The sequence below is a fragment of the Microcebus murinus genome, chromosome 25, assembly GCF_040939455.1.
Source record: "Microcebus murinus isolate Inina chromosome 25, M.murinus_Inina_mat1.0, whole genome shotgun sequence".
Taxonomy (NCBI): Eukaryota; Metazoa; Chordata; class Mammalia; order Primates; family Cheirogaleidae; genus Microcebus; species Microcebus murinus.
Window position 1 is genome coordinate 903,223 of NC_134128.1, and position 18,495 is coordinate 921,717.

At 38.5% G+C, this 18,495-nt stretch overlaps 1 protein-coding gene across 1 annotated transcript in view; it reads left to right on the forward strand.

The window, feature by feature from the left end:
- Positions 1–902: 902 nt before the first annotated feature.
- KIF5B (kinesin family member 5B) overlaps positions 903–18,495 on the forward strand; it is a 55,805-nt gene continuing 38,212 nt past the window's right edge. The window contains exons 1-2 of the mRNA XM_075997511.1: positions 903–1,490; positions 9,774–9,861. Of these exons, the coding sequence (XP_075853626.1) occupies positions 1,365–1,490; positions 9,774–9,861 (214 nt within the window). The 5' untranslated portion in view covers positions 903–1,364. The remainder of the gene's footprint in view (positions 1,491–9,773; positions 9,862–18,495) is intronic.

Consider the following 18,495-nt stretch of genomic DNA (forward strand, 5'->3'; position numbering starts at 1 on the left):
CTTTCTTTTCCTGTTGGCCTTCTCCTTCTGACCCCTACCCTACTTGCCTGCAGGGTATCTGACTCCTGTCTCAGTTGCAGTTCTCCTTACCTCAGACCCACTTCCACGTGAAGAACTTTCATGGTACCCATCTTCTAAAAATATGAAGTCAACTCTGGAGTGGTTTTCCTTTAAACATGTAATCCACAAATTTATCTAGGCCCTTTAAGACCATCTTTAGCCCCAGGTCAGTCATTCCTGCTGTATTGAGATTGATGAGTTCCACGTGTTCATTATCTGGAGGTGGGACCTCTGAGTACCTGGGAGGCAGAGTGTGTGCGGGGCTGGGGTGCCAAGCCAGGGCAGCCGAAGATGACAGATGGGAGACAGAGGTTCTTCTCCCACCTCACCCTACTGTGCCACATTTCTACAGCAACCTTCTTCACTCCTTAGGAGAAATTTCCTTTCACTTTCTTACTCCTGTCTCCCCAACCCACTGTCTCAGGAAGGCGCCACCGGTTCAACTAGAGAGCCACGTCCCACCCGTCATTCAAATCCTCTTTTTTTGGAAACGTGAGCCAGAACTGATTCCCCACCCCCGCCCAAACTGAAAGCAGACACTTCCTTATACGAATATAGTATTTTATTTAAACGAACTACAACATTAACAAGTTACAACAAACCCCTTCTCTTCCAAAGAAAAGAAAGCTAAGTGCATCCGTCTTAGCTCTGGGAACTCGACCGACGGCTCAAGATGGTGGCGGGAGCCGCCGGGCGAGCCCGAAAGCACCGCTACCACCCCCAGTCGGGAAAAACTGGAACCTGCTACTCCCGGCCAGGAGCCGCAGCCGAACCCACGCCGGCCGAAGCGACGGCGGCCCGGCGCGCGCGCTGATTGGTCGTCCGGCCACGCGCCTGCGCAGTCCTCCTCCCGCGCCGCCAAGTCCGCCGCCCAACTGCAGGACTGCGGCCTCTGGAGAGATTCGGCGCTAGCCTGCCAGCAGACAGCAAAGTGGGCGGATAGGTGGGCCCCGCGTGATCTTTTCGGGGAGAAAGGAGGGGGCCCCTTTTCCGGCCCCCAAAATCTCCCCAGCCCCTGCAGCCTGCCAGGCCGGCGAGGGAGAACCTGAGGAGCCGCAGACGCTCTACCCGGTGCTGCCGCCGCCATGGCTGCCATGATGGGTCGGAAGTGAGCCCCAGGGCGACGGCTGCCGGCGCCGGCGCTTGGAGTGCCCGCTCCCCGGCCGCCTTCGCCCGGGGAGTCGCGGCGCACCGATTACTGACTCTCACGGCTTCGCGCCCCCAGGCTCTCAGCGCCGGTCCCCTTCTTCCGAGACTGAGAGGCGGGGAGTGGTTCCCGGCTGCCGGCCCCGGCCGCGAGGAAGATGGCGGACCCGGCCGAGTGCAACATCAAAGTGATGTGTCGCTTCAGACCTCTCAACGAGTCCGAAGTGAACCGCGGCGATAAGTACATCGCCAAGTTTCAGGGAGAAGACACGGTCATGATAGCGGTGAGTGACCCTTGCCACCCTCGCCCACGTTTCTCTCCTTCGGGCCTGGCTGGGCCGGGAGTTTAGGGAAGTAGCCAGGTGCAGAATCGAGGGGCAGCGGTGTTGTCCCGAACCCTCTCTCGCGGGGTTTGCCGGTTGGGATAACCCAGGAGAGGGAGACTGCGTAGCTCCATAGGCATTCCTGGATCGCCCCCACCCGGGTGTCCAGCGCCGTGGCCGGGAGGCACCCAGTCGTAGTCTGGGACACTCCCCCATTTGGAAGCAAGTTTAGTGCATATCTGTCTGTGTTTGTGTGTGCAGTTATGGTTGCTGATGCTTTTGGTGTTTTGGACTACCCTCACGTTTACCTATTCATAAAATAAAGAAGAATAATTTAAAGTTCAGCTGGGAGCATTGAACTCTAAGACCAGCCCTGCTGTACCTTAAATAATAAAGATACTTAGTTTTATAGAAACACAGAACTAGGTGTTGAACCATATTGTTTTTCCCGAGGAGAAGAAAAAACCACCAAATAACTGCAGATATGCTAATACCTCAGATGTTCACCCATTGGCCTTTTGAATGATGAATGACTTCTCATGTTAACAAATGGCAAATCGAAGACTGTAAAAAGAAATAGTTGAATTTTCTTTTGAAATGGGAATGTTCAACTTTGTTTAATTTTCTAGCAGTTCTGACTGATTCTGACTGGGTCAGTAAGTGCTCAAAAAGATACAGAATCTCCAGTCTTACTGGGTCTTACGGGATAACAGCCTAGGAAAAAGTAACTTTCTGTGTGTGTATCAAAGTATTATAAGAACAAGCTTATAAAAGATAAAAATTGACCAGTATTAGATTTATACTTATACAATTAAGGTTTACCTTGAAGAATATTGATTTTGATAATCCTAATAATAGTGAGATATTGTTCCATTGAAGTGTCAGACCTAACCAGAGTTGGCTGATCATTGTTTGGGAGACCAGAATGTGAGGATTTTTGAGGTCTGATCTCTAGTATTGAAAGGACTCTGAATATAACACTTCCTGGTTCAAGAAGATTAAAAAATGGGTCGTAAGATACTGCATACGGAACAGTGAATTATGACTAAAAATTAAATTCACCTTTCCTGGTAATGCCATGTGGTAGAAGTTTTTTACATTGTTATCATGGTACAAAATTTTAATATGCTAATTTTCCCTCTAATTGCATTCTATATTTAGTACTGTATGGTTTGGGATATTTAATTTGGAAATACGGCAGAGAGGTCACAGGAGATGGGACATTGACGATTGAAAGCATTGACATCTAAGAGTGGACTAAATAAAGCTCTGTAGGGTTTTTAATGTAAAGGTTTCCAAAATTCACCTCTAGAAAATGAATGTCTTAGCTCTTGGTAGGCTTTTTGGCAGGCAAGTTATTAGGTCACTAAGAACTGCCAGCTACTACTGTGTGAAGACTGTCAGGCAGGTTCTTTGTTAACAAATCCACAAGAAGAACTCTTTGCTATAAATGATGTCATAGCGAGGCAGAGGTGGAGATGTTAAGGGCAGTAATCCTTTTCCTTTAGATGGTTTATTTTACATGAAATCATGAAGAGAGAGCTGTAAGAAAACAATTACCTAAGTAAGCATAAATTTATTCTAGGTTTCCATTGGAAAAAGTTATTTTTAAGTTCTGTGTCAAAATTTTTCAGTGGTGTAAATACATTTAAATTATAATATTGGAAGCAATGGATAGGTGATTGGTTTGTGAATCATCAATGAACAGTTAGTTGGCCTTTAGGTAAACTGATAAGCATTTTAGTCTGGTTTTTTTTTTTTTTTGAAGTATAAGCAAAAATACATTACAACTGAATGACATAGCCTTAAAAATGTAAGGCAACATGTTTATGTTTAGTTCATTGTTTTCAGGCACTGGTTTCTTGTATATGGTGACTAATTACTCTGAGGGTTTTTTTCCCTCAATTTTTAAAAATGAATTATTTTTAAAAGCTTGTTTGGGAATTTATAAGGGCAGCTGGGAGGAGCAGAATTAGAAAATCTCTAGGTAAAATCATCTCTAAATTTGTTTTGTTCATTTTCCTAGATCCTGATTCATAATAAATAGAGAATTGCTGCAATGTGGCATTTAAAACTAAAGTTTTAAAATATGATTTAAGAACATTTGTATACAGTCTTTCATTTAAATCAAAATTTAAAGAATAGTTTATGATGTTACTGAGTTAAAAGCATAATCATTGCTCATGGAGAAAATGACTTTTAAGGACCCTGATTTACTTCCAATTCGGTTTTTAATACTTCATCCAAAAAAAAGTACTTTGTCTAAACTTTTTTCCTGTCACTCATGTAATCAGTGATTTTTAATATAATATGACCCCATGGCAGTCAAGTCTTTAAATTTTATAGAGTCTCTCTGTGTGTTGTGCAGCCTTTAATATAGATGTATTTATAATGGGGTGGCGCTTGGTGAAGTGCTATCTAACATATCGAATGAAATAAATGGATTATTTTACAAAAACTTTTCAGTGATACAAATATAACCTAAACCTACTTGCTTTAAATTAGAGAACTTGTTATCCACAAAACATCGAGGACAAAGGAAATAACTACTTAAGGTTAAACGAACTTGCTGAAACTATTAGGAAAAAATGAATAGAAAAAATTACTTCTACATCTGTTTATACATTGTGAAAGTAGAATGTGCTTATTTGCATTGTTGAGTATCTTTACTAATCATAGAAAGTAGAAGAGAATAAAACTAATTAGATAATAATCTTTCCCAGTTCCTTGCATAAAGCAAAACATGATTTTCCTTTTCATTTGAATGACGATTTGGTGTTTGAGAACCTCTTTGATTAGATTAAGAGTGAAAATTAAAAGAGAAAATACCTTTATACTTGTGGAATGTTAGTCCACAAGAAGTGACTAAGGAAAATCTAATATAATACAGTCCTGTGTGATCTGAAAAGATCACTATTCAAAATTGCAGAGAAAGGCATATCCCTGCCAGAAGGGTGTCCTTCGTAACCAAATTTGGTGTTTAGCCTGGTCTGTTCAGACTCAAATAGGAATCATCTCACTTATGAAATCTAAGGTATAGTTGCAGCTCAGATAAACTTATTCCTATTTGGTTTGTCTCCTTGAAGCCTAAGTCAGAAGTTGAATGCATCATGTGACTTGGAGTTTAGTAAAATTGAAATTTGAAACTTGGAATATATTTGAAGATACATAAGAATAAAAGGCTGCATAATGTACATTTCAAGGCTAAAAACCAGGTGTTTAGATATAGGTGTCCAGATATATTGAGTTTTCCTTTGTTTAATTTATTTGAAAGATAGAGATAGAAATAATGTCTTCATTATAGAACATTAGAAATTTTTATTTTCACAGAGTCATGATATTTATCCCAGGAAGCCAGGGTCAGTTGGTAACTTATGGCTAGATCTTCAATCAGAACATTTACCTTACTTAATATACTTAATTATAATTTGGTTTTACAGTCAAAATAAGGAGACTTTTGTCAGCTTGATGCTAGACACTTCTGTTAATTTTTTATTTAACGTTGTTATAACTTCTAGAAAAATAATCACTCAATCTCAACTTAGTTTTTTTCATGTTTGTGTGTTGCCTTTTTTTTTTGAGACAGAGTCTCACTCTTGCCAGGGCTAGAGTGCCATGGCGTCAGCCTAGCTCACAGCAACCTCAGACTCCTGGGCTCAAGCAATCCTCCTGCCTCAGCCTCCCAGGTAGCTGGGACTACAGGCATGTGCCACCATGCCCAGCTAATTTTTTCTATATATTTTTAGTTAGCCAATTAATTTCTTTCTATTTTTAGTAGAGATGGGGTCTCGCTTTTGCTCAGGCTAGTCTCGAACTCCTGAGCTCAAACAGTCTGCCCACCTCGGCCTCCCAGAGTGCTAGGATTACAGGTGTGAGCCACCGCACCCGGCCTGTGTGTTGCCTTTTTAATAATTGCTATTTAGATTATTTTAGTAAGGTTGTAGTGATAGTTTGCATATACGCTATAAGATGATGCTAGAGTAAACAGCTGCATAAAGTATTAAGGCAGGCTTTATTATATTATTTTTGACATGTCTTTTTGTAAATGGTTTAGGAGCACTATTTTCTATTGATGTAAAAATCGAGATAGGACTCAAAGCTCAGTATTATTCCTTCTATTCTTTAAATGTGTATTTTAGTAATATTATTTGACTTCTTTTGTAGGGATGCATTTGTCTTCATACTTTTACCTATTTTCTATTGAGTAACTTGTTTCTTCCAAACAAAATTAGAATTAATAATTTTTTTGCTTTCATAATATTTTTACACATTATTAAACACATATTTGGGCTAATTGCCATCTCATCTTGACTTCTTTACCAGATTATAAATTCTTTAAGGCTAGAGGCTGCGGCCATTTCAATTCATTGACATTACTTGATCACACATGTATTAGATCTTAGTATATAGCTTCTTAGCTAAGTATTCCAGAGGGGTTTTTGTTTGTTTGTTTTGGTTTTTTTTTTGAGACAGAGTCTCAGTCTGTTGCCTGGGCCAGAGTGGTGTCAGCCTAGCTCACAGCAACCTCAAACTCCTGGGCTCAAGCAATCCTCCTGCCTCAGCCTCCCAGGTAGCTGGGACTACAGGCATGCGCCACCATGCCCGGGTAATTTTTTCTCTATATATTTTTAGTTGGCCAATTAATTTCTTTCTATTTTTAGCAGAGACAGGATCTCGCTCTTGCTCAGGCTGGTTTCAAACTCCTGACCTTGAGTGATCCTCTCGCCTAGACCTCCCAGAGAGCTAGGATTATAGGTGTGAGCCACCTTGCCCATCCTAGTATTTGAGACTTTACTTAGCCTTGTCCTCTGTTACTCTTTGAATCCTACAGCCTGAAATGATTTCAGAAATAGAAATATTTAATTAGTACAATTAATTACATGGTCTATGCTAATAACTAAAATATTTCTAAAATGATAAATAAATGTGTTATTCATCTACAATATCTGATACCTTTTTTTTTTTTTTTTTTTTTGAGACAGTCTTGCTTTGTTGCCCAGGCTAGAGTGAGTGCCGTGGTGTCAGCCTAGCTCACAGCAACCTCGATCTCCTGGGCTCAAGCACTCCTTCTGCCTCAGCCTCCCGAGTAGCTGGGACTACAGGCATGCGCCACCATGCCCGGCTGATTTTCTCTATATATATTAGTTGGCCAATTAATTTCTTCCTATTTATAGTAGAGACAAGGTCTGGCTCTTGCTCAGGCTGTTTTTTAACTTCTGACCTCGAGCAATTGTCCCGCCTCGGCCTCCCAGAGTGCTAGGATTACAGGCGTGAGCCACCGTGCCCAGCCCAATATCTGATATCTTATAGTTACTAAATAAATGTTTGCTATATAAATAAAGAAAAAAATTACTTCCTTTTTGCAAAGAAAAACAGTATGGTTTATTTCTGGGTAGTTATTTTGATTGTACTTGTATATGTTTTTGGAATTATTTACCATGAATATCTTGGATCATCAGTAAAATAATAGATTATGGGTTTTTTAGCCACACTTATAGAATTGATTGTTAATGTCTTAGCATCTGAGTAAAAAGATACTTTCATATTTGTTATAGCTAAAGAGTAATCAGAAGTCTGATTGATGCCTCTTTTAAATTGATGCCAAAGTGAGGTCATCTTAGTATGTCTGTCAGGAATGCTTTCCGCTTCAGAGGGATAACAAACAGCTAATAGTGGCTCAAATAAATAAGAAGTTGTTTTTCTCATATAACAAAAGCCTGGAGATAGATCCTACTGCTACCATGTCAAGCACCCTAACTCTGTCATACTCTATCATCCTTAGCTGTTGACTTTTCATCATCATATTTGCAAGATGGATGCTACAGCTCCAGGCATTCATTCCGGGAAGGAGAAAGGGCAGTTTCAGCTGAGATGGTCCGTTTTATCAGTAAAATGACACCTTTCTTAGACATCTCCTAGCAGACCACCACTTCATGCTATCCAGAACTTGGTCGGAGACTAGGCTAGCAGGCATTTGGCTTTCCAGCTTACTTAGTGGAGCTAGCAAGGCAAAGGGGAATTGGGAGTGGCTTTGGATAGCCTTTTGGGAGTATCTGCTTTATTATTATTGTTATTCTAAGCTTTGGGTGGGGGGAGATTGTGGGATATAGTTTCTCAAAGTTAGATCTTTTTCTGCTAAGACCTAGGAAGTATTCTATAATATTAAGGGTTTGTTTTTTTTTTGTTTTTTTTTTTAAGGGCTCAGCTGCTTTCGTTTAGAAAAAACTAGAGAACAGGCAGATATTTGCAAATACGTAGAGCCTCCTTGCCTTGCTCATCTTCAGATGCTCCTTCTGTCTCCCAGATTATCTTTTCTTTCTTTTTTTCTTTTGAAACAGAGTCTCGCTCTATCACCCCAGGTAAGAGTGCAGTGTGTCATCGTAGCTCACTGCAACTTCCAGCTCCTGGGCTCAAGCAATCCTCCTGCCTCAGCCTCCCAAGTAGCTGGGACAACAGGTGCACCCAGCTAATTTTTTTCTATTTTTAATAGGGGTGGGGTCTTGCTCTTGCTCTGGCTGGTCTTGAAGTCCTGAGCTCAAGCCATCCTCCCACCTTGGCCTCCCAGAGTGCTAGGATTACATGTGTGAGCCACCGTGCTCGGCTGATTATCTTTCTTTTCAACTTGCTCAGGTCTCACCTAACTTTAAAACAAAAAAATCTTTCTTAGACCCACAGCCAAATTTTCTGCTCTACTTGGTTCCCTCCCATTATTTTTTCAACTCATTCCAACCTTACTTTTGTCATTGGATATTTTTCAATTCTGTCTTGACCTTACAGCTATATTTGACATAATCACTTCCTCCCTGAAAATTTTTCCTTGACTTGCATGGACACTATATTCTGATTTTTTTTTTTTCATTCAGTGGCTCTGGTTCCTCCTTGGACTATATTAGCATTTCTCCAAGAATGGTCCATGGAGTCCCCAAGATCATTTGAGGGGTTCACAGGGTCAAAACTGTTTTCAAAATAGGATGCTATTTGTCTTTTACACTATTGATAATTGCATTTGAGCCTTGCTCCTTGTATTAATACATCAAGCTTAACAACTTCTTTTGGCTTCTTGAATGTGTAAACATCCTAGTCCCAACGTCTAGACTACTTTCCCACATTAAACCTCCCTCTCCCTTTATGACTAATATTGAAAGAGATGGCATTTAACTGGGTGCTACATTTATTCCTCAGTTCTTAAATGTCCCTTAACCTTAAGCATCCCTTCTCCAAGAGTATTTCTGCTGGTCTCCTCTAGACTCAGGTTCTCCTCTTATATGCACTGTTTGCAATTTTCATAGCACTGAGTTGCATGATTCCAAATTCTATTCACTTAATTGTCTAATGTCTACCCTACTGTTAACTGAGGCCCACTAAACCAGAGAGTGACTCTTGGTCATCATTCCTGCATGGCGCCTTACATTTCATAAATATTTGTTAAACGAAAGAATTACTAGAAAGCTGTTGCGGGCCAGGCACAGTGGCTCATGCCTATAAACCTCTAAAACTAGCTCTTTGGCAGGCCAGGGCAGGAGGATCACTTGAGGCCAGAAGTTCAAGACCACCCAGAGCAACATAGCAAGACCTAAACGTTTTTTTAAAAATTAGCTGGGTGTGGTGGTGTGCACTCGTAGTCCCAGCTACTTGGGAGGCTGAGGCAGGAGGGTCGCTTGAGCTCAGCAGTTTGAAGTGACAGTGAGCTGTAATCATGCCACTGTACTCTAGCTCAGGCAACAGAGCAAGACCCTGTGTCAAAATAACAACAAAGAAAACAAAAGAACTGTTGCAGTAAATTGAAAAGCTGAATGGAGTAGTGGAAAGAGGCCTGACCTGATGGGTTTGAATTTTAATTTAGTTTTGTCATTAACAACTTTTGTACCTTTTAAGAGTCTATCTTCTTTTTCCCCCCACAAAATAGAATTAGTATTGAAAATAGAGTCTCAGTACCTGACAGAGTAGATACTTATTTTTTAAAAATTCACTTGGCAGTATTTGAGTGGCTAACATAGTAGTGCTGTTTGTAGTTACTGTGCTACCTTGGGGAATACAGCAAAGCCTGACACAGAATTCTTGTTTTCCTGGAGTTTATAGTAGTTGATTTGTACATGATGAGCCTCTAAGGTCCTTTCTATGAAGTAATGCATATTAGGTATACTATTTTGAAGATTAAATATATGATGGCATCTGTAAAGGAGCTTAGAAATGTCTATTTGCCTTTAATTTGTGTAGTTGAAATATTTTGTTTTTGTTTTTTAGTCCAAGCCTTACGCATTTGATCGGGTGTTCCAGTCAAGCACATCTCAAGAGCAAGTGTATAATGACTGTGCAAAGAAGATTGTTAAAGGTAAATATGTTTAACCTGCTGAGTTATACCAGCAATAAGTAAAATTTAGTGATCTTTACCACTCATTCAACATTTTCTTTTTCATTTTAATGCCCTTTTCTTCTAGATTAACTGCAGAAGAAAACTGTTTAATAAAAAGGTCAAATATACTTAGTAAACGTATGTTTACTATTGCTCAAATTCCATGACCTAATTATATGCAGTACCTGGTGAAGGATTTTATAAGAATTATGTTACATACTTATTCTTGAAAGATAATTTCTATCAGATATTCCCAGGAGCTTCCAAGGTGGCACTTCTAGAAATTGAACACCATGAGAATGAAAACAAAATGGCTAGGCAAGTTTCTAAAAAGTAGTAAAAAATGGCAGTCTGTCATTCTTCCATTCCATTGTTATTCTTTCCCCAAAGACTTATCAGAGACTCTCTTAAGAAATTTAACACGGATTGTCAAGAGTGAGAAAAACATATGTTTTCCAGTTAATACTATTAATTTAGACTACGGTATTATCAATTTTATATTTTCTAAAACCATAGAACTCCAGAGCTGAGAGTGTGTTAAGTGATTATCTGGAGTTAATTCCACTCTCTATACAAATCCTTTTTATCAAAGGAATCTTAACAGTTAAATGGCTATTACTTTGTGTTATGATTTATTCCATTTTTTGGTAGCTCTAGCTGTTTAAAAGTGCTTCTTATTAGATTGAGGCAAAATCTGTCTTGTGGCATTCACCAGATTAGAGGGGTTGGGATTCAGTATAAAAGTGGGATGATTAGGATGATATAGGAGCACAGACAGTCACCTAATAACAGGAGAGGAAGAATTATAGAAGCAGGTTTATAGATGTGAAGGAGGGGAGGTGTAGATGTTCTCTTTGTATTCTCTTTTGTCTAATATAGGGAATAAAGTCATCACAGAGATTGAGTAAGGGGGAAGGAGTTCTAGGAAAAGGCATGAAATGGATGGATTCAGGAAACGTGACAGTATTGCTAGGAAGTATTAAGGGCCCACTTGAGGGTAGCAACTGGAAGAAATGAATTTGCCCATTTGGAGTTTTGCCATGGAAGTAGGAAAGAGAGAGAAGGGCAAGAGAACTGGGGATGTTGTCAAGGGAGTGATTATAATGGTGGACCATGGAATCTAAAGTGGGTAAGTTATAGGAAGGAGGACATGAAGGCTGAAAAATAGTGGGGAAGGGTGATAAGATTAATGGGTTATAGATCTCCGTGGGGTCAGAGGTTTTTGGAATCTGTATGAGAAGGAGTAATAGAAGGTGGATAGACGGTCTCCAACTTAGGACATTTCAGTTTAAAATTTTTTGATTTTACAGTGGTACAAAAGGGATATGCATTCACTAAAAACCATACTTGGGGTACCCATACAACAAGTATTTCACTCTCAGTACAATATTCAATAAATTACATGAAACTTTCAACACTTTATTATAAAATAGGCTTTATGTTAGATGGCTTTGCCCAACTGTAAGCTTATGTAAGTGTTCTGAGCACATTTAGGATAGGCTAGTCAGTGCCATGATGTTCAGTAGGTTAGGTGTATTTAATACATTTTCAACTTGTGATTCATTGGGAATCATAAGTCAAGGAGCATCTTACTTAAACTTGAGATTATGGAGGCAGTGCAATTAGTAATGAAAATGTCAGGATATTACCATGGAGTTGGCATCTGAAGTAGTAAAGGATATGATTGTGTAGAAAAGTAGGTTAAAGATCTGAGAGAGCAGGGTATTTTAGTGGGATTATCTACTACATGGATGTTAAAACCACCAAGAATTGCAACAGGAGTGATGTTGGTAAGAGATAGTGAACTGGATCTGAAATCTTTATAAAATGAAGGGGAATTAATTTGTGATTCTGTAAGTGAATACATCAAAGAAGAACAGGCAGTGTCATCTTAGGTTGTAAGCATCAAATAGTTTTCCATATGAATCTATCATAGAGTCCAATTATATTATGTTCTTTGATTATGCTATACTTTTGTCATCTGTTTATAATTATGGATTACATTAGCTTTATAAATAATAAAGAGTTATTGATTCATGAACTCATGGGCAATTTAAATGTACATACAGGCCTGGCACGGTGGCTCACACCTGTAATCCTAGCACTCTGGGTGGGAGGCCAAGGAGGAAGGATCACTCAAGGTCAGGAGTTCAAAACCAGCCTGAGCAAGAGCAAGACCCTGTCTTTATGAAAGAAATTAATTGGCCAACTAAAACTATATAGAAAAAATGAGCTGGGCATGGTGGCACATGCCTGTAGTCCCAGCTACTCAGGAGGCTGAGGCAGAAGGATCACTTGAGCCCAGGAGTTTGAAGTTGTTGTGAGCTAGGCTGATGCCAAGGCACTCTAGCCTGGGCAACAGAGTGAGACTCTGTCTCAAAAAATAAATAAATAAATGTGCATACAGGTCTTTTTCATATCTGTTGCAGTCAGCAGCCTTAAACCCCATTCCATGCTTGGACTTTGGAGTACAAGCATTTAAAATGAAGATTCTATTTTGTTCATTTTAGCTCTTGATCATGTTTTGATTTTTTAAAATAATTATGTTGCTAGAGATCTAAGTTGGCTCTCAGTATATTTGATGAGTTTATTAGTACCAAAGACATTGAAGTTTGAAAAATACTCTTCTAAGGCCAGGCATGGTGTCTCATACCTGTAATCCTAGCACTCTGAGGCAGGAGGATTGCTTGAGGTCAGGAGCAAGAGCGAGACCCCATCTGTACTAAAAGTAGAAAGAAATTAGCCAGACAACTAAAAATATATAGAAAAAATTAGCTGGGCATGGTGGCACATGCCTGTAATCTCAGCTACTCGGGAGGCTGAGGCAGGAGGATTGCTTGAGCCCAGGAGTTTGAGGTTGCTGTGAGCTAGGCTGATGCCACGGCACTCTAGCTCAGGCAACAGAGTGAGACTCTTTCTCAAAAAAAAAAAAAAAAAGAGAGAGAAATATTCTTCTAAGTCATTTATAAAATGCTTAATGGGGCATGGTCCTTAGCTTAATTTTCTAAAAACTGAATAAGGTTAGTGGCAGTTAATTAAATCACACAGTTGGATATTCAACCAATTCAGAGCCTCTTACCTGTGCAATTATCTAGCTCTTAGCTTGTCAACATGCCCACAAGAATATGATGAGAAACTTGGATATTTTTATGATACCATGGTGCATGACTGGTATTTGCCCAGAGTACCAGTTGAATGACCCTGTACAAACAGGAATTGAAGTTAGATCAACCATAGTTTTTCCTTAGTGAAATTTTAATATACTTATTCCCATAATCATTTTTCCCGTTTTGAAAATGAGATTACAGTTGCAAGTTACTCACCTTCTTTTTGTTACCTTTGTTCTCTCTGGCTTTTAAAACTTACCTGCAGTAGCTGTGAGATTTTTCCCTGGAATGCAGTTCTCTTTATAACTAGAAACTTGGACTCATTTATAAAACCATTCTTTTGTTGTTGTCCTAGCCACATCAACCCTAACGTCTCTCTCGATAGTGTTTATTCTGTCTGTTGGTCTGTTTTAAGGATCATGTTTGTGGAAAATGGTGTGGATGATGTCTTAATATCATCAGTTAATGTTTTATCTTTTTTAGGCAATATAAGTTTATTGATTATTTTTGTGAATATGAATGTAAAAGATATTTTTAGGCCTTTAGTTTTAATTTTGTTTTGCTTTTATAAGACTTACTTATCCTGGGCTTTTACCTTTCTCAGACTATTCTAGGGAATTTTTTCTCAGTTTTGTACATCCATGGTTATATGTAGTCTCTTAATTATAGACTCTGTCTCAGAATCTTTTGAAATCTATTATCCTGACATCTAGGATTTGTATATTTACTACTTTTATTCTATTTTATTACTATTCACAATTCTAAGATGAAATAATTTCTTTCCTGAAATTTCCCTCTTTTTCTCAAAATTTTAGTCTCTTCTTCACCAGCATGTTAACTGCTTTACTTTCTGAAACCACATTCAGGATAATAGTTCTACTCTTTGCAGTGTGGTAAGAATATAGTCTTTGGAATCATACAGCTCTAGACTGAAGCCTATTGTCTAGTATGACTTTCAGCAAGTTACCTAACCTGAGTCTACATTTCTTCTTCTGCAAAATAGGAGATATCAGGAATATTTAAGCACACATAGATATATTAGTCTTTAATTGTTTCTTCTATCTTCTGAGAGAGGAAACCATTTTCTTAATCAGCCACAGTTATACTTGAGATAAACTCATAGTCTAAGATATTTCCACTGTGTAAAATTAGACTTCCAGCAAGTGTTAGAATAGAAAGTTTCTGTCACTATCTCTTTCCTCTTCTCTGCCAGTTTTGCAGTTTATATTATGTCAGTATCACCTGGCTGTAACTTTTTCCTTTTTTCTTCACCCAAATGCTTTCTGCCATTTTATGTAGTAGCTAGGGGGGCTTGCCCTGGACAAGGATATGAATGTGACATAGTTACCAATAAATATGTAGATTTAAGGAGAGAGATGGTGTGGGGGTAGGTGGTGGGTTCCTAGTGAGGTGGGAGGACAGGAAACCAATTTAAATACATGGCAGGTTGGACTTGGGACAATCATTGATAAACAGATTAGGTGGGAATCCATGGTTAGAAACTGTTGGTAGGCAAGGATCAACAGAATAATAGGCAAACTGGGATCTCTTTCAAGATACGGATTTGATAAGCAAGCTTCCAGGAATGACCTGAAAGCAGATAGTATTTTCTTGGCCCCTGCCAGTTCATTGAGGTTGCATTGGTTTATAAATTTCTATACAAGTGTGTAACTGTATTATGTATATGGCTGTTACCCTTCCCTTTTTGTGGATTCGTTAGATAGAATTGTTTCTTTGAATGAGGTTCACCCACTTGTGTTCTCTTGAATTCCAAGATCTAAGTGATTTCTGTACGCCTACTGTATACCCGGCATTATATCAGGCCTTTGTAGATTTCCTAGTTTCCACCATGGCTTCCTGACCTGAACTGTCTACCACAGTGTCACCTTTGGAGGAAGATACTTTGGTTTTTCCAGATGTGGACTGTCATGTGTTTATTTTTGTTCCTGGGACTTTAGTACAGCAGTTAAGAACATGTCTTGTGCCAAGATAGTGTTTGCATCTCAGCTTTATCTTACTAGCTGTGGAACTATAGGCAAGTTATTTAACCTCTCTTTGTCTTAGTTTTCTCATCTGTAAAATGGAACTAATAATAGTACCTTGCATATAGTTTTGTGATGATTAAATATAATAATATATGAAAAGTGGTTAGAGCTTGGCACATAAGTTCTCAAATGTTAACACTAATAATTTTATGTGATATTTCTGATTCTCACAGCCTTCCCCTAAGCAGACAGACATTTTGCTGATAAGAAAGCTGAAGTTCAGAGAGATTAAGTGACTTTTATAAGGTGATGTGCTCACTTAGCCAAATATATTTTTCCTGTTTATAGAAGGAAATAATCTGTATCCATAGTTGTTCACTTGTCCATTTCTCATAAGGATGACAAAAGTATAATTAAGAGGGGGAGGGAGGCTTTAGAAAGATGCTGTGTATTAGCGATGGTAATAATCATTCAGCAAGCATTCAAGTTCCTACTGAGTGCCAGGCACTGTGCTAGGAATTTAACTCAGTCCTTACTACAGTAAGTTTACTGGCCAGTGAGGGAAGCAGACAAATAAATTGACACAATACTTAGTGATAAGTATTTTTATTAAATGCAGATATTATAAGAACACATAGAATGAAACTTCTACCCAGATTTATTTGTGGAGCTGAGTTAGAGGAAATAAAGCCTGAGCACAAAGGATGCACAAAAAGTAGGAAAAAGGGAGGGCATGTCTTCTAGACACAGAGATGACACCTGGGCAAAGGCATGCTCATATGCGAAGGGTATATTATGTGTGTGAGGAGCAGCGCATATTATGGTATGACTTTGGGGTGAACCATATGAAATCATTAGACTTGACTATTTTCACCAACAAAAACAGCAATATGAGGACAGGGATTATGGGGGATGGAGCTGAAAAGAAGGGAGACACAGGTAAAAAAGTGCCTAATTTTATCTGATGACAGATGCTCATTCACTAGGCTTTTCAGAATATTCAAAAATGATTATTATTCATATTTAGAAGATCCATGCTATGATATCTGCATTTCATTGTACATTTCACCTCAGAGGAAAAATATAAAATATTGAATTCTAGTTAATGATATATGCATGGTGAAGGATTTAGGTGGAAGTGTCAATTTACTTTGACATTTATTTTTAAAAAGATGGATGAATAGAAGGATGGATAGATAGACACATGATTAAAACAATAAAATGCTAAAATGTTAGGGGTAGGATCTTTGTAGTTACAGGAGTGTTTATTGTAAAATTCATTCAATTTTTGTATACATTGATATCTTTTAATATAGAGTTTTGGGGGTGATTTTACTATAGAAAGCAGTCAAGAATAGATTTGAAGATAGGGAAAAAGTGATTATGTTTCTAGTTGATAAAAATGTTATTGCTGTAGTTATACCCGGCATATCCAGAAATCACCTTGTCAGTTGCATCCCTTGTACCCAGAGCAGAGCATAGATCATAGCAGGTGTCAGTAAATATTTTAATGTTGAATATTCCATAATCTCTGTAATCATATGAAACTTTTAAAGTTATGCTTAAAGTCCCTAATGTGTTACATACATGCATTTATTCTAGGAGCTCTCGTATACTGTACCTTAATAGTTTCACATGGTGCAAATGTACCTATTGTGGTAGTAGCTATATAATTGGATCATATCATGAATCCAATCTTTTAAAGATCTGACAGAAATCTGAATTTTATGCTTAGACTTTATGTGCTTGATTTAAAAGTCTTAAGTAGGGGCTGTGACATAGACATATTGAGAATGATTGTATATAAAGAAAGGGAATTTGAATGGGCCTAGTGCTTTTTTCTTCTTCAGAATTGCAGACAGAAGTGCTACAATCCCATCTGTTGTTAAGTATGATTTATGAAATAATTTTGCTTCCTTTCCTAAAAATGAGAAGATTTTGAAGGAAAGTTTCAAATGTTTGGAGTCTCTTAAGATCTTAAAGAGTCTCTTAAGATCTTTAAGATCTTAAAATCTTTCGAGGAAAATAAGTTCTGATGGCTTCTTTTTCTCATTAATAAATGTTTCTGTAAGAAAGCTATTATCTAGTTAGTTGTGCCTGGTGTTGGATTTTTTGTTTCTTTTTTATTTATTTATTTACTTTTTGAGACAGAGTCTCACTTTATTGCCCAGACTAGACTGAGTGCTGTGGCGTCAGCCTAGCTCACAGCAACCTCAAACTCCTGGGCTCAAGCAGTCCTTCTGCCTCAGCCTTCTGAGTAGCTGGGACTACAGGCATGCGCCACCACACCCGGCTAATTTTTTCTACATATATTAGTTGGCCAATTAATTTCTTTCTATTTATAATAGAGACGGGGTCTTGCTTTTTGCTCAGGCTGGTTTTGAACTCCTGACCTTAAGCAATCTGTCCACCTTAGCCTCCCAGAGTGCTTCCTTTTTCTTTTTTAAATAATCTATAAAAACAAGGATTGGCTTGCTTACTGCTTTATTTACTGTTATCTACTGTTGCCAGCAGAGACTTCTCTTTTTACATTGGCTTCCTCTAGAATGGACATTGCACTTTTCTTGTCACCTTGTTTGCCCACATTCTTTTATTTTTCCCTTTGACCTAATAACTGCGTATACTTAAATGTTAATGGCAAATCCTTGGCTACACCAAGGTCTAGAAAAGATTTTTTTCTTTAATTTCATAGGAACTTGCTGAATAATTGATTTTGAGGTAGGACTGAGCATGGGATAAAGAGGAAGGTACGCATTTGTGAGATTTAACCACCAGTTAACCACCAATTAGTCTTGTTTCTAAAATCTTAATTCATGTCTATACATAAATTGGCAAGGGATTTTTTCTTTTAGGTCACATAAAGCTTTGGAATACAAATGTAATGGCATTTGAGAATGTAGATTGATAGAAGAGATTATTGATTATAAGCAATGGAATTTAAAATTTCTTTTTCTTCCTTTTTTGAGTCTCACTCTGTTGCCCCAGCTAGAGTACCGTTGCGTCAGCCTAGCTCACAGCAACCTCAAATTCTCGGGCTCAAGCGATCCTTCTGCCTCTGCCTCCGAGTAGCTGGGACTACAGGCATGCGCCACCATGCCCGGTTAATTTTTTCTTTTTGGTAGAGAAGGGGTCTCGCTCTTGCTCAGGCTGGTTTCGAACTCCTTAGCTCAAACGAGTGGCTTGGCCTGCCTCGGCCTCACTGTAAAATTTCTTAACCACAGAAAGCAATCTGGGTCCAAGAGAAAGTAATGCTTAGATGGATGGATCATCACTAAGAAAATTTACTATAAAATATTAATATATTGTTTCCTTTAATGTCTTTATAAATCCTTTATGTACTAAACTTTGACTTTAACGGATCTTTCATATTAGTGTAAAGAAAATCTGAATCTTGAGGGGTGGGGGACAAAAAAAGAAAGAAAATCTGAATCTTTGTCACCATTCTTTACACAGATGCTTTATGCAGAATTGAGTGTGCATGGATTAGGAAGAGGGTTGTGTGTGTGAATTTATTTTAGAGT